This window comes from Mus caroli, chromosome 2 (assembly GCF_900094665.2).
Source record: "Mus caroli chromosome 2, CAROLI_EIJ_v1.1, whole genome shotgun sequence".
Classification (NCBI taxonomy): domain Eukaryota; kingdom Metazoa; phylum Chordata; class Mammalia; order Rodentia; family Muridae; genus Mus; species Mus caroli.
The window spans coordinates 65,218,562-65,231,987 of NC_034571.1; the positions used below are offsets into that span (position 1 = coordinate 65,218,562).

At 46.8% G+C, this 13,426-nt stretch overlaps 1 protein-coding gene across 2 annotated transcripts in view; it reads left to right on the top strand.

Annotated features, from left to right (window-relative positions):
* Positions 1 to 12,916, top strand: part of Gorasp2 (golgi reassembly stacking protein 2) — a 30,037-nt gene extending 17,121 nt beyond the window's left edge. For both annotated transcript variants that reach the window (XM_021154529.1, XM_021154534.2), the window contains exons 4-10: positions 15 to 101; positions 907 to 1,037; positions 4,361 to 4,493; positions 5,433 to 5,556; positions 9,631 to 9,717; positions 10,790 to 10,909; positions 11,840 to 12,916. In XM_021154529.1, coding sequence (XP_021010188.1) covers positions 15 to 101; positions 907 to 1,037; positions 4,361 to 4,493; positions 5,433 to 5,556; positions 9,631 to 9,717; positions 10,790 to 10,909; positions 11,840 to 12,174 — 1,017 coding nt within the window. In that variant the 3' untranslated portion in view covers positions 12,175 to 12,916. The remainder of the gene's footprint in view (positions 1 to 14; positions 102 to 906; positions 1,038 to 4,360; positions 4,494 to 5,432; positions 5,557 to 9,630; positions 9,718 to 10,789; positions 10,910 to 11,839) is intronic.
* Positions 12,917 to 13,426: the final 510 nt, after the last annotated feature.

Here is a 13,426-nt window from a genome sequence, read left to right on the forward strand (position 1 = left end):
GTCTGTCGTCCTAGGAAGTGGAATCCAATTCCCCAGCAGCACTGGCAGGACTGAGACCTCACAGTGATTACATCATTGGAGCTGATACCGTCATGAATGAGGTAATTAAAGCACTGCCTGGTAAGGAACTGTGTAGGTAGTTACTGGGTTTGGTAGGAATCAGAGTCACATCGCCTCTCCGCTGTTTAAGTTCAGGATATTTGCAGGATCCCTTCTGTCCAAGGATGTTAACGGGAACGGCTGAAGTTGTCTGCCTACGGATGGCTGTGAGGAAACCGTGTGATCCTTGCTCAGCTGCTTTGTGTGATGCAGAGACAGCTCTAGAGTACCTAGTCTAGCAAGGCTCATTTCTCATTGGTTGCACTTGTCCGTCATCCATCGCTGCAGTCTCCCTTAGCTCAGCTGTGGTGCTCAGGTCCTTTCCTCAGCTGTTAGCTGTGTTACAAAATCAAAATAGAGGAAAACAAGGCGCCTGAGTAGCCAGGCTCTGGAGCAGAGCTCACAGTGAACACACGAAGCTCTGGAGCTGGCCAGAGGCTGGCGTCTAGTGAACGAGCTTGAATTAATATGGACATTGGATTAGACTCTCTGCTTGGTCAGTTGGTACTAAGTAGTAACTTTCATGCTAAGGTAGGGCCTTGAGGCTGAATTCTATTTTTTTTTTCCCTTGGTTTTTCTCTGTGTAGCCCTGGCTGTCCTGGAACTCACTCTGTAGGCCAGGCTGCCCTCGAACTCAGAAATCCTCCTGCCTCTGCCTCCCAAGTGCTGGGATTAAAGGCCTGCGCCACCACGCCCGCCGAGGCTGAGTTCTTTTCAGAAGCTTCTCGGTTGATTCTGAAGGGAGCCAGCTTGGAGCCCCAGTGTTCTCACGTACAGGACCTTAAGGGTTTTCTTTATGATGTGCAGTCTGAAGACCTGTTCAGCCTTATTGAGACCCACGAAGCAAAGCCCCTGAAGCTCTACGTGTACAACACAGACACGGACAACTGCAGAGAAGTGATCATCACACCAAACTCTGCGTGGGGCGGAGAAGGCAGGTATGATCCTTCACAGCGAAACTATGACTGCTCAGTCTTAGCAGTCAGAGATGTGTTACAACTCTTATCTTACTACGTTATAAAAGAATGCTTTTGTTTTTAAATGACATCTTGATTTAAGAAAAAAACTGATGTAGAATATTGAAATTAACAATACATTTTTTAAAGGTGCATGCCTAGGGAAAATAGCACCTATTTTATAGCCCATTTGTTTTGCTTTGCTCTGCTCTTCTTGGCCTAAGAGCTAACTGCCTTACTGATTTGAGAAATTGTCGATTGTAAATCATAATTAAGAAAAGCCTATGCAGAATTAAACTTCACACCTATTCTCACCCCTGCTCCAATGTATGGTTTCCTTGCTTCATAGAGCAAGGAAGGACTCCATATGGACTCATAGCCTCACAGTATTTGTATTTACTACCTAAGGTTCTGGAGTGAAATGTGTTTAACCACCAGAATTCTGAGTCGTTGCAAGTCAAGGAAAGTAAGATAGAGTGTCTTTCGAGCCTCTGGGCTGCCTGTGGCAGCCCTTGATCATGTTACCATTGTCTCCTGTCCAGCTTGTTGCACTCAGAAGTAAGGACTTCTTAAGGCATTCCTAATTGATCCACCTCAGGGGTAGATTGTGTGCCTGGTGAGCACAGAGCCCCTGGCTTTGATTCCCAGCACTGCATAAAACCAGACATTATACACATACAGACCTCTAATCACAGCATTCAGGAAGTAGAAGCAGAAGGGTAGCAAGTGCAAGAGCATCTTGAACTACGTAAGACACTCAAAAATAATCCCCTTTAGAAGGACTGCCTCATAAACTTAATTTGCAAAGAAGCGTCTGTGTACTACATTTGGGGGCACATTTTTGATTCACAACACAGAAAGGCCCTCTCCCAGTGTGTTTTTGTTTTCGTTTTCTTTCTCTGGCTGTGATACAATACCCTGGCAGAGAGCGGCTTGTGGGGAGACAGCTGTTACTTTAGCTCACAAGTTCAGGTTGCAGTCCATCACTGTGAGGAAGTCACAGTGGCAGGAGCTTGAGACATCATCGAGTCATAACAAGAAAGTGAATATGTGTGCTCAGTGTTCCGCTAGTTTCCTCTGCTCTGACACAGGACAGAGACCCAGACCAAGGGATGGACTGGGTCTTCTGCATCAATCCCCACAGCCACAGCACAGGCCACCCTGATCTGGACAGAACCTCACTGAGACTGTGCACACTGTGGGAGAATAGACAAGTCAGGTTAGTGCCACAGACTGCAGTGAGATGGAGCATGGGTCACAGAAACGAAATCGCTTTATACAGTGAGTCCCTGCAGCAGAGACATCACTTGTTCTTTCAGGGTTTCTTTTTTCTTTTCTTTTCTTTTTTTTTTTTAAAAAGAGTTATTTATTTATTTTATATGAGTACACTGTAGCTGTCTTCAGCCACACAAGAGGGGGGCATCAGATCCCATTGCAAATGGTTGTGAGGGGGGCATCAGATCCCATTGCAGATGGTTGTGAGCCACCGTGTGGTTGCTGGGAATTGAACTCAGGACCTCTGGAAGAGCAGTCAGTGCTCTGACTGAGCCACCTCTCCAGCCCCTTGTTCTTTCATGTTTAATGACATTGACTGTATACTGTACATCAGAGCCCTTCTGCTGTAAACATCTACCTATCATTCCTTTCCTTTGAAGACTTTCTGCTTTTATATGGTTTAATACCATTTATGGGCATCTCTTTAGACAGTTCTTTTTTGGCCGTTTTCTAAGTGTGCCCTGCCTGTGCACTCAGGATCTCAGCCTCTTGTCCTTCATTCCTCAGGAGCTGACCAGGTGTTACTCAGCCGCTCGTCATTTCAAGCCTCTCTTGAATTTGCAGCAGATTTTGCTATTGCTTCAAGCTCTTTCTCTGTCATTACCTAGTTATTTTGAATAGCAGGCACCTCGTAAGCCAGTAGGGTGGTGCCTACCCCAGTGCTGAGAAAGTTGATATAGCAGGATGGATTCCAAGTTTAAGATCAACCTGGGCTACATAGCAAAACCCTGTTGTTCCCATCAAACACTATCCCCCAGCAAAAAAAAAAAAATAAAACAAAACAAACAACCATAACAAAACTCCTTGCTTTAAAATGTGATTATGCCAAAAGGCGATCATTCATCAATATAGATGACTTTATCTTTCTTCCATTAATTTTGAGAGAAAGTGTAGCTTTGATAAGAGAAAATGGAAGTGTAATTTTGAAATACAAAGTATCACTGTGAAAATCAGATTTGGATAAGGAAGAACTGAAGTTGGATACTGCCCACTCCACCAGCTTTTGGTAGTAGTGGGGCCAACAGAGATACTATGTGTGCCTTGGCAAAGGAGAGAGATGGAGGAATCCGTGCATAGTGGCTCTGAAAGTGCCAGGTGCCGGGGAAAGATGAGATTGTGGTGGAGGCAGATTGGAACCTTACCTTGTCAACGACCGTAAATGCAGTGGTCCAGATTTGGCTTACTTTCAGCTATAAGACTCAACTTATATAAGCTGTAAGATAAGTAAGCATTCATTGACCCCAAAGTGCAGAAAAGTGCTGTCACCACATTCATATTGGATTCGTTCTTGTCCCTAGAGACAGCTAAAGACCCAGGTGCAGAAAAAAGCATTCCACTGATAAAAGAAAGAGCCTATTTTTTAGTTTTCATGTTACTTCCAAGATTTTCAGCTCTGGGCAGAAGCTGATCAGCTGACTTTAGCCATGAGTTGCTTTGTTGGATTGGCAGAGTAAAGCACTGCACTCAGAGGGCAGCAAGAATTCCCCAGAGGAAGAGAAAGAAGTGAGACAACAGCCTGGAAAGAAGCAGTGTGCTCACATCTGTTAGAAAGGTGCCTCTCCTGATAGTGCAGGGAAAAAAAGAAGAAATTGTCATCAAATATATAAATCTGGTTTATGCTGTACTCATCAAATGATATCATCATATAGATGTGTGTAGAGATCTTCAGTGGGCAGGCAGGGTGTGATTGATGCAGCCTTAATGTTTTATTAGGGAACAGATAGTAAAAGTAAACATGCCATGTGCTGAATGGTGATAAATGTTTGAAGAAAACACAAGAACTAAGAGAAGTGCCCAGAGTGGACTTACAGCGTTATATGTAGGGTGGAGCCCAGAGACCTCTGGGAAGATGGCATTATTTAAAAGAATGAAATGCAGATGAAGACATGAGGATCAGGAATCCAGACTACATGAGACCATGTCTCAAGAAAACCCAAAGGAGTGGGAGGAAATACATGGGCTTATATGTTTTAAAACCTCAAAGAAAGGAAGTCGTGTTTTATAACAATAAGAAAAATTGTGTTTTTTAGCCTTGGATGTGGCATTGGCTATGGTTATTTGCACCGAATACCTACACGCCCCTTTGAAGAAGGAAAGAAGATTTCCCTTCCAGGACAAATGACCGGCACCCCCATTACTCCTCTTAAGGATGGGTTTACGGAGGTAAGATGTGTGGAAACCTATGTAGGTGGCTCTAGTTGAAACATTCAGTGCTGAGTTGTGCAATAAGCATCATATTGAATTTGAGGTTCCTGTACATCTGGAGGGAGGTGTGTGCCGGCTGGCCTTTAGCAAACAGAGGACTAGGTGTTCAGATTTGAGATCATAGTACAGAGGGCAGTTTAGACCAGTAGAAGGTGCTGAAAATGGTCACAGGGTTGTGTGGCTTGCAGGGTTTTTAACAGTTCTTAGGAAGGCATCCCAGGTGCTTACTTCTCGTGTCTACTTAGCCACATAAAAACCACACACCAGAAAAGATGTAAAGGTGGGGCTAGGTTTTGGTGGTGGAGTGTGTGTGTGTGCGCATATGGATGAGTGTCCCCAAGGAGGCCAGAAAAGGGAATTGGAGCCCTTGAAGTTAGTTATGGGCAGTTGTGAACTGCCCAGTCTGGGTGCAGGGAAGCAAACTCAGGTCTTCTGTAGTGCTGGCTGCTGTTTTCTCTCCAGACCCCAGCCATATTGTCTTAATCCAGCCTTCCCCACTTCCAGAGGAAGTGCAGCTTCTGAGAAATTGCTCCTTTCCTTACTCTCAGTGCCTGCAAGGCCTGGGGCCAGAGCCCAGGTAGTTCCACCCTCTTCCACCCAGTAAGTGGTGGCAACTACCTAGAGAGGTCAGTATGTGAAGACCGTAGTGTCACATGGCAGCCAGGGAAAGGACAGAATATGATAAGAGAACGCAGAGAGTCATAGGGAATTAGAAGTGACACTGAATATAGGGACTCTAGAGTCTAGAGAGCAGATTCCTGAAAGGTGGAGGCATTGTCAGTGAGAGAGAAGTGATACATTGAGGAGGTCAGAGCCTTGAGATTGGAGAAATGAATCATTTCATGGTTTCTCAACTAATTCATAAGTAATTTTCCACCCACCCCCTTTTTTTGCTAGGTTCAGCTGTCTTCAGTCAGTCCCCCATCTTTGTCACCACCAGGAACTACAGGAGTTGAGCAGAGTCTGTCTGGACTCTCCATTAGCTCGGCGCCACCGGCTGTCAGCAATGTTCTCAGTACAGGTATGTAGAGCCGTGCTCACCTAGAGGGCTTTACCCACACTCTACCCCGTGCAGGTCTTTTGTTTTGGTTTAATGTTGTCTTTAACAGCTATATGGAGAGAGAGAGAATTCCCATGCCATCCGACTCACCCACTTCAAATGGTTTTTAGTTATTCACAGAGTTCTACAACTAACTTCATTGCCCCCAAACCCCAGAGAACCCCCTACTCATTCTAGCCACCCCCTGGTCTCCATAGTCTGCCAGGCTGAAGCAGCTACTAACCTTACCACCCACTGTGGACATTTCATAGACTGTGTCGTCTTGTGACTGTTTTGTGTTCTTAGCTCAATGTTTTCAAGGATCTTTGATATTGTTGTATACATTAGCAGTTCATTCCTTTTAATAATAATGTTTTATGGTATGACTGCGTAACATTTTTTTACCCATTTATCAACTGAGAGATATTTAGGCAGTTTCTGTTTGGCTTTCTAAGTAAGGCAGCCCGTACCCTTGTGAGCAAGTCTCTGAGTCTGTATGAGGCCACATTTCTGTGGCGTGTTTACCCACATGCATATGGAGTCACTCAGTCCCAACACGGTTCTTTTTTCCCGGTTTCTCCTCTTTATAATGTCTGGAGTTGATTATATAGTGTCCATATTGCAGTCAGAAGCACTAGCCGAATTCTAACATTGTTTACTTAGGAAATATGGGAGGGGGTGTTTGTTTTTTGGTTGGTTGGTTGGTTGGTTAGTCGGCTGGTTTTTTGTTTTTGACTCATTTAGCTGTTCGTATTCAGAATTTGCTTATCCCCAACTCTGTTCGGGGTCAGATGCATCAGTGCATCAAGAAGCACTGATGGGCACGATGTCTGGAGTTGGTCATCTGGTTTAAACCCTGCCACTTCTCAGAGAGGTCGGGCTGCTTCACAAGGCAGCAGGCCAATCTGCCAAGCCATTCTGATGTACTGAGAATGACTCTTGGAGAAAATTGACCGCTCATTCTGACTCCTCTCTTGTCACATTACAGTTAAACCTGTACTGTGTTAGATGCACAGGCACCGAGGTCCCTGGAGCTGACGAAATGGCTTCTGGATACTGAAGAGACAAACAGGAATGAAACAATGCTTACTCAGAAAAGACTGACAAGGACTGAATGTTTTCACTGTTGAGTCCATTTAAAAAGGCAGTACTAACATTTTCAGTGTAGAACATGAATTTCAGACATGAAAGTGTCAATACCATGACATGTCAGAAGCAGCTTCCTGTTAGAAATGTTTTCCATCCCGACTTCTCGTTCTCAGAGAACTCCACATAGTAATTGTGGACAAAGGAAAGTGTGTTGGTTTTGTAGATGTTTTAGAATATTGAGTGATGTTAATCAGTGTGAATTTCGTACACAGCACACACTCTCTGCCCTCTCCCACTGCCTCGTGTGATTTCTCTGCAGAAGTGTGTCACCACTTAGAAGCCAAGGTTGTTACTGTTCGCTGTGTTTCACTTCTTCCCTCTCTCTCCTCTGAAAGGTTGAATTTCTTTCTTCCCACTGACAAGGGCCTCGGTGCCTAGAACACTATGAAGCAGACAGTGGGTACCCTCTAGCTGGAATGCCTGAACCCACCAACCATCCCACTCCCTTAATAATCTGACAGCAGGGGTCCTGGGGGGATGTGGCTCAGCAGTTAGGGCACTGGCTGCTTTTGCAGAGGTCCTGGGTTTGATCCCCAGCACCCACATGGCAGCTCACAACTGTCTGTAACTCCTGTCCCAAGGGGTGCAACATTATTTTCTGGTATCTGAGGATACTATGCACCTATAGTACACAGATTATATATCCAGGCAAAACACTCACACACATAAAGTAAATATAATAATTTTTTAAAAATCTGATAAAAACTTCTTCTCCAAAAACTGCTAGGAACTTCAGGCTGAGTAAAGGCCATTCGTGGCTCTAGGCTACAATCCCTGGCTTAGATTCGGTCGGTTAGTGTTGCGGGAGATATTTAAAAAGGAGCCTGCCAGCTCTCTGCGGGGCTGGACGCTCCTGGAGGCAGCCCTCTTGCTGCGTTCCCAGCTCTCATTCGCTTGTCTCAGGCTCTGCTACTTCTTCCTCAGCCATAAACCCATGTAGTGGGCGATCCCACATTCCAGTAACTAAATGGAACTGCCAACCTCGCGGTTGCATATCACAATACCCAGTAAGACTCTTACAGCTTAATTAACCAATCAGATTTATGTATCAATAACATCACAACTTACAAGATGCCAGTACAATAATTCAGAGCCAATTGATAATGATAAAAGCTTTATCCCAATTAATATAACCTTACGATACCACAACTACTTGTGGCTGGTAAACACCACACGGGGTTCATGCCCGTGGCCATCTTCCGTCTCCCCCTACCCTGGGATGCTCCCTGTCTCTTCAGCTCTTAGCTCCGCCTCCCTTTTCCCTGTCCAATCACAGACCTCCTCTGTACTAATGTAATTGGGCAGGGAAAATCTTGTGACAAGTTAGTTTTTGGTACAAAAAATGAGATTTACCCTTTAAAAGGGAAGAAATACCATGTGAAGGGTTTTATTAGGATTTAAGCAAATCCAGGCTATTTTTATTTTCTTTTTGTAAATTGTTTTTAGATTGTTTTTTAATGTGTATGAGTGTTTTGCCTTCATGTGTGTTCGTGCGCCACACATGCTCCTGCTGCCCTTGGAAGTCAGAGAGGGCGTCTGATGCCCTGGAACTTGAGTTACAGACTATTGTGAGCCCCATGTGGGCTCTGGGAACCAAGCCCTCTGGAGGAGCAGCCAGTGCTGAGCCGTCCCTCCAACCTGTCTTCATTTCTTAAAGGCAAGATTTAAGATAGAAATATAAAATAGTTATAACAATGCTATTGTCTGTTACTACTTAACAAACACACACTGGTAACTGTGTGGTCCAGAAAAGGGAGGAGTCTCCTGTACTGGAGTCTGGCAGCCTGAGGTCCTAGAACTCTGGGCATTGCCGTGGCGAGGCTTTCTCTTCTTTGTTCATCTCTTTCTTTTCTTTCCTTCCTTCTCTCCTCCCTCCCCCTCTGCCCTCTTTTGAATGTCCCCAGTTTCCTCAGGAAAGCACTTTGAACACTAGTAAATAAGGCAGCTGCCTAAGGTTGGCTCACCCTGTGAAGAGCGGTTCGCTCCTGTTGCTAAAACATATCCCTGTCTGGCCCAAGCCTGGCTCAGCACGGGGCTTGAGCACCTCTCCCTGGAACACAAATGTGAGCAGCAGATGTGAGGAGACACCCTGCAGCTGGAGCCCAAGTCCAAGCACCAGTTCATTTGTTTGAAACACATGCACGTAGCTTGACGATCAATGTGCACCGGGTTTTCAGTGTGCCTTTGTTTTGACTTCCACCCCTTATGTGAGGTATGGAATTTTCCACTTGCAGAATCACATTGGCTCTCTAAAAAGCTTTATATTTGCTATTAACTCAGATTTTGGATTTTCAGTTAAGGGTGTCCAACATGTATTCCTATTGTGACAGAAAAACCTCCCACTTGAATAGGTTAGTGCCAGTAGATGGGTCTTCATCAGATGGCATCCTGAGGGTCCTTGTTTGTGGAGAGTATTTCCACAGCCTCTCTTGGTACAGGTGGGGCTGCACTGGGTATGTAGAAGCTAAGGCTAAAGGAAGCCTAGTCCTTCTCTGCACCTCTGGGAATCCAGGTGTTGTTTGTCTGCTGAGACAGCCCTGTCACCACCCTTTTTCTCAGGCTGCCTTTCACTGTTCCAGGGCAGAGGGGGCTCCAGCAGCCCATGCTTGCGTGTTTGCACGAGCCTGCTCTTGATCTGACCCATCTTAGGGCAGTGACAGATTTCTTGCCCAGGGAGTCTATCCAGGGAAGGCTACACAGTTTTCTTCCCTCACCAGGCTGAGGCTAAGGTGTCTGTCAGGGCCATACATGCATTGGTGAGTTAGCTCTGAAAGGTTATACATAGTAATGATACAGCCAAGAGTTAGGCCTGGCCATAGTGAAGCCCGAACAGCATCCTCCTGTATGTGATCTCTTCATATCTGGCGGTAGAATTGGTTTAAAATGATTTAATGTGCTTTATTTTAGGCGTACCAACTGTACCATTGTTGCCGCCACAAGTAAACCAGTCCCTTGCTTCTGTGCCACCAATGAACCCAGCTACCACATTACCAAGTAAGCAGCAGGCTAAAGACTTGTTTGATAATGGTGTTTGCTCCTGAAACTCTTTGTCTTTTAACTGTCCGTTATCACTGCAGAGCTTTTTGACAGAACAGGGGTACTCTCCTTAGCAGGCCAGGAAACAGGTGCCACTTAGCCTGAGGCTCCCCAACATCTCACCTCCCCACGCATGTGTGTGTAGGACTTGCTGGTGGCTGTTCTGTGGCTGCCCGGCTAAGATGGCGCCTTAGTTATTTGTGTATTGAGAAGCTCCCGTGTTAAATTGTGTGGATTCTCAGTATCTCCAGTGCAGACTGAGTCCTGTTGTCTAGCTGATATCCATGAGATGTTACTTGAGTTGTCGCGTCCTCTCCCGACCAGCAAGAACGACACGACCACCAGTCCTTCTAACAGCAGTTTATTCAGTCTTCATCTTTCTTCTTGTTTATATCTTCCCCGAACCCTGGGCCTCTCACTCCTATATACTCTCAGTTCCCATCCACTCACAACAGGCCACGTCACCTCACCAGGCACGCAGCTTCAGCTAATCAGGGCAGCAGGGGCATATCTCCACCAAAATGGATTTGCCAGTATCCTGGTACACCTGCGCAGCTCTCACGATGGTTGTGGCTTATATTCAGGTGTATGAGGAAGTCAGGTGCAAGTTATAAGACTTAGCTGCAGTCCCTGGCGCCTTCTTGGGACTGCTGCCACTCCCGCTCCTCACATTGAGTAATGAGTATGTGCGTGGTCAGTGCCTCCCATTACAGGCTACAGTTGTCAGTGTGCAGATGAACTGCGCATGTGCTCACACAGAACGATGGGGCAGCATGGTGAGCTGTTAGTGTGTAGGTGGGCGCCGTCTCTCTGGTCCAGGCCATGGGAGCGTGTGTTGCTTGTGTAGCATTTGCTGCTTTCACAGCCTGATCCCTCAGACGAGACAGAGCACGTTCTGTGAGACTCAGTTGTCGCTCATCAGTGAACCCTGGTGTCGGAATTCTGAAGAGATCTTTTTGTCAGCATGTGATGATCTGTCTCCTTCCCAGGGAAACGACTTACCTTGTGTTCTTTCTCACCCTCTGCTCAGGTCTGATGCCTTTGTCAGCAGGGCTGCCTAACCTCCCCAGCCTCCCCAGCCTCTCCAACTTCAACCTCCCTGCTCCGCACATCATGCCGGGGGTCGGTTTGCCAGAGCTCGGGAGCCCGGGTATGTTGCATGCCTTACCCTCCTAAGACATTGCTAATAAAAACATGGATTCAGGAAAGAGAGGCCTCCAGTTCAGTCTTTTCCAGAAAGAGCATCTCAGCTAAACACATTTCAGCTACTTCTAATCTACTTCTGTATCCATCTTTTATATGGAGAAGAAGAAAGAAGTCCATGACCCAGTCTTCTGCCTCCCTCCCTTTCTCTGCACCCTGGTAGGTTTGGCCCCAGGCAGGCTATCGTAGGATCAGTGGAGTGGCACTGTGCACTGAATTTGACAGTGTGGTTGTCATTGTCACATGTCTGACAGGTTTGCATTTTTTACATCTTCAGTGCCAGGGCTGAAGAACAAGGGACCCCAGCTGCACCGACCACACTCCCTGCTTCTTTTCCCTGGTGCCCATATTCTTGGTCCCTCTGTCTTTAAATGCAGCAAGCCTCTAAGGACAGGACAGCTTCTCCAGCCAGTGGTGTCCTGGACATACCCCATACAATCCGCCTTCCCTTTGTTTGCTCTTTCCACTCTAAAGATCTCCAGAATAACGCACCAAGAGCAGCACAGGCAGTGCAGGGTGGCTTCCTTGAGGCAGCCCTGCTGCTGCTCCACATCTCCTCCGTCTTAGCTGACAAGAGGCGCCTTGCCTGCGCAGGATCCTCCTAGCTCACATCCAGCCAGCACCCTTGAATGCCAGGGAGCACTGCTTTCCATGGTTCTGGAAGGATCTGTTGTCCCATCAGCAGATACCTGAGTGCAGGGCTGAGTACACGGAGCTTGGGAATGGAAAGCTTTTGGCCCCAGCCTCCAGTTAGAGGTCAGCAAAGGTGGCTGTGCTACCCTCCTTTGGCTGCAGGCTATCAGGGGCAGGTAGAGGAGCTTGATGGCCGTGCTCTGGTTGCTGGGAGAATATGTGACCTCTGCTGTTTCTATCCTAGGTTTGCCACCTCTTCCCTCCTTGCCTCCCCGAAACTTACCCGGCATTGCACCTCTCCCCATGCCGTCCGACTTCCTCCCGTCATTCCCTTTGGTTCCAGAGGGCTCTTCTGCAGCCAGCGCAGGGGAGCCGCTGTCTTCCCTTCCTGCCATGGGCCCACCTTCTGACCCTGTCATGACTACTGCAAAGGCAGACGCCTCTTCCCTCACTGTGGATGTGACGTCTCCTGCTTCCAAGGTCCCCACCACTGTTGAGGACAGAGTCAGCGACTGCACCCCGGCCATCGAGAAGCCTGTGTCTGCCGTTACGGATGCAGATGCTTCAGAGCCTTCTTAACTGGGAACCAATGTTCAGAACCGACGTGGTCTGTTTAGTTAACCACGGGGTCAGGTCTGGAATCGCAAACTACCATTGATTTCATACTAGTGTGTACCGTATCTGTAGGTGTCCTGTACATAATTCTAAGGGGAAACTACGCAAGAGGCTGAGGGCTTGCCTCCCACCACGTCGGGGGGTTACAGCCGAGGAGGGGAATCTGAGAATGTGCTTGTATTTTAAACAACCAAAAAAAGTTGTCATGGGTGGCTTGCTGCCAGGCATCTACTGCCGTTCTGGGAGGTGCATCTTTGGAAGAGAGATGGCGGGGTGCCCACTGGGTTCCCTGTACCACTACTATGCCTTGTGTAAGGAAATGAAATATTTTATGCCTAGTGCCCACATGCAACATTTCTTGTACTTTGTAAGTCGTTTGCAAGAACACAGACCACCTCACTAAACTGTAAAAGGAAACAAGAATTTACTGTTGGTCTCTGTGAGTCACATCTCTATTACGGTTTACACAAAACTCCCAGTTGCAGATGTTTTGTTCTGGTCCATGGCACACTATTAATTGAACATCTTTTTATTCTGCTTGTACACAAATCTTGTTTTGAACTCAGAATTATTCAGACACCATTTTGTAGCTGCTGCTGTTGCTTTAGATGCCTGTGGTAAGATGGCATTTAAAGAGAAAGAGAGGAGCTGCGCTCTGTAGCTACTTAACGGTATCGCGGCAATAAACTCCAGTCGCTTTACGGTCTCCTTGTGTTCTAACTAAGTGGCGAGCGTGTACTTCATGTGTGCCTCACATCTCTCAGGTCAGCCTGTAGTGGGTGTGCTTTTCTAAGTTTCCAAGCGATGCTACATGGAGTGGGACTGTGTCCTGGGTGACGGAAAAGCATCTGACAGCCCCCTTTGGAAGTAAGGTGGAAGCAGTTTGTTGGCTGTTGACCTGGTACTAGCATAAAGATACCCACACCGAAGTGGTGGCCATTGCTGACTCTGCCAGAAACCCAGCCCCTCTCCCAGGATGCATTTATAGAGACACAGGCCTAAAGTCAGTGATGTAGAAATCTCCAGCAGTCCCAGCACTGGGCATCCCTGAAGCAGTCTGGCAGCTCATGAGCCAAATTGGCAAGTTCCACACTCAGTGAGAGACCATGCCGCAAAAACAGGTGGTTGAGAAAGGCGTCTGATATAGACCTCTGGTCTCTCTCCCCTCTCTCCCCCTCTCTTTCTTCTCTCTCTCCAGAAAAATACAGCAGCCTTT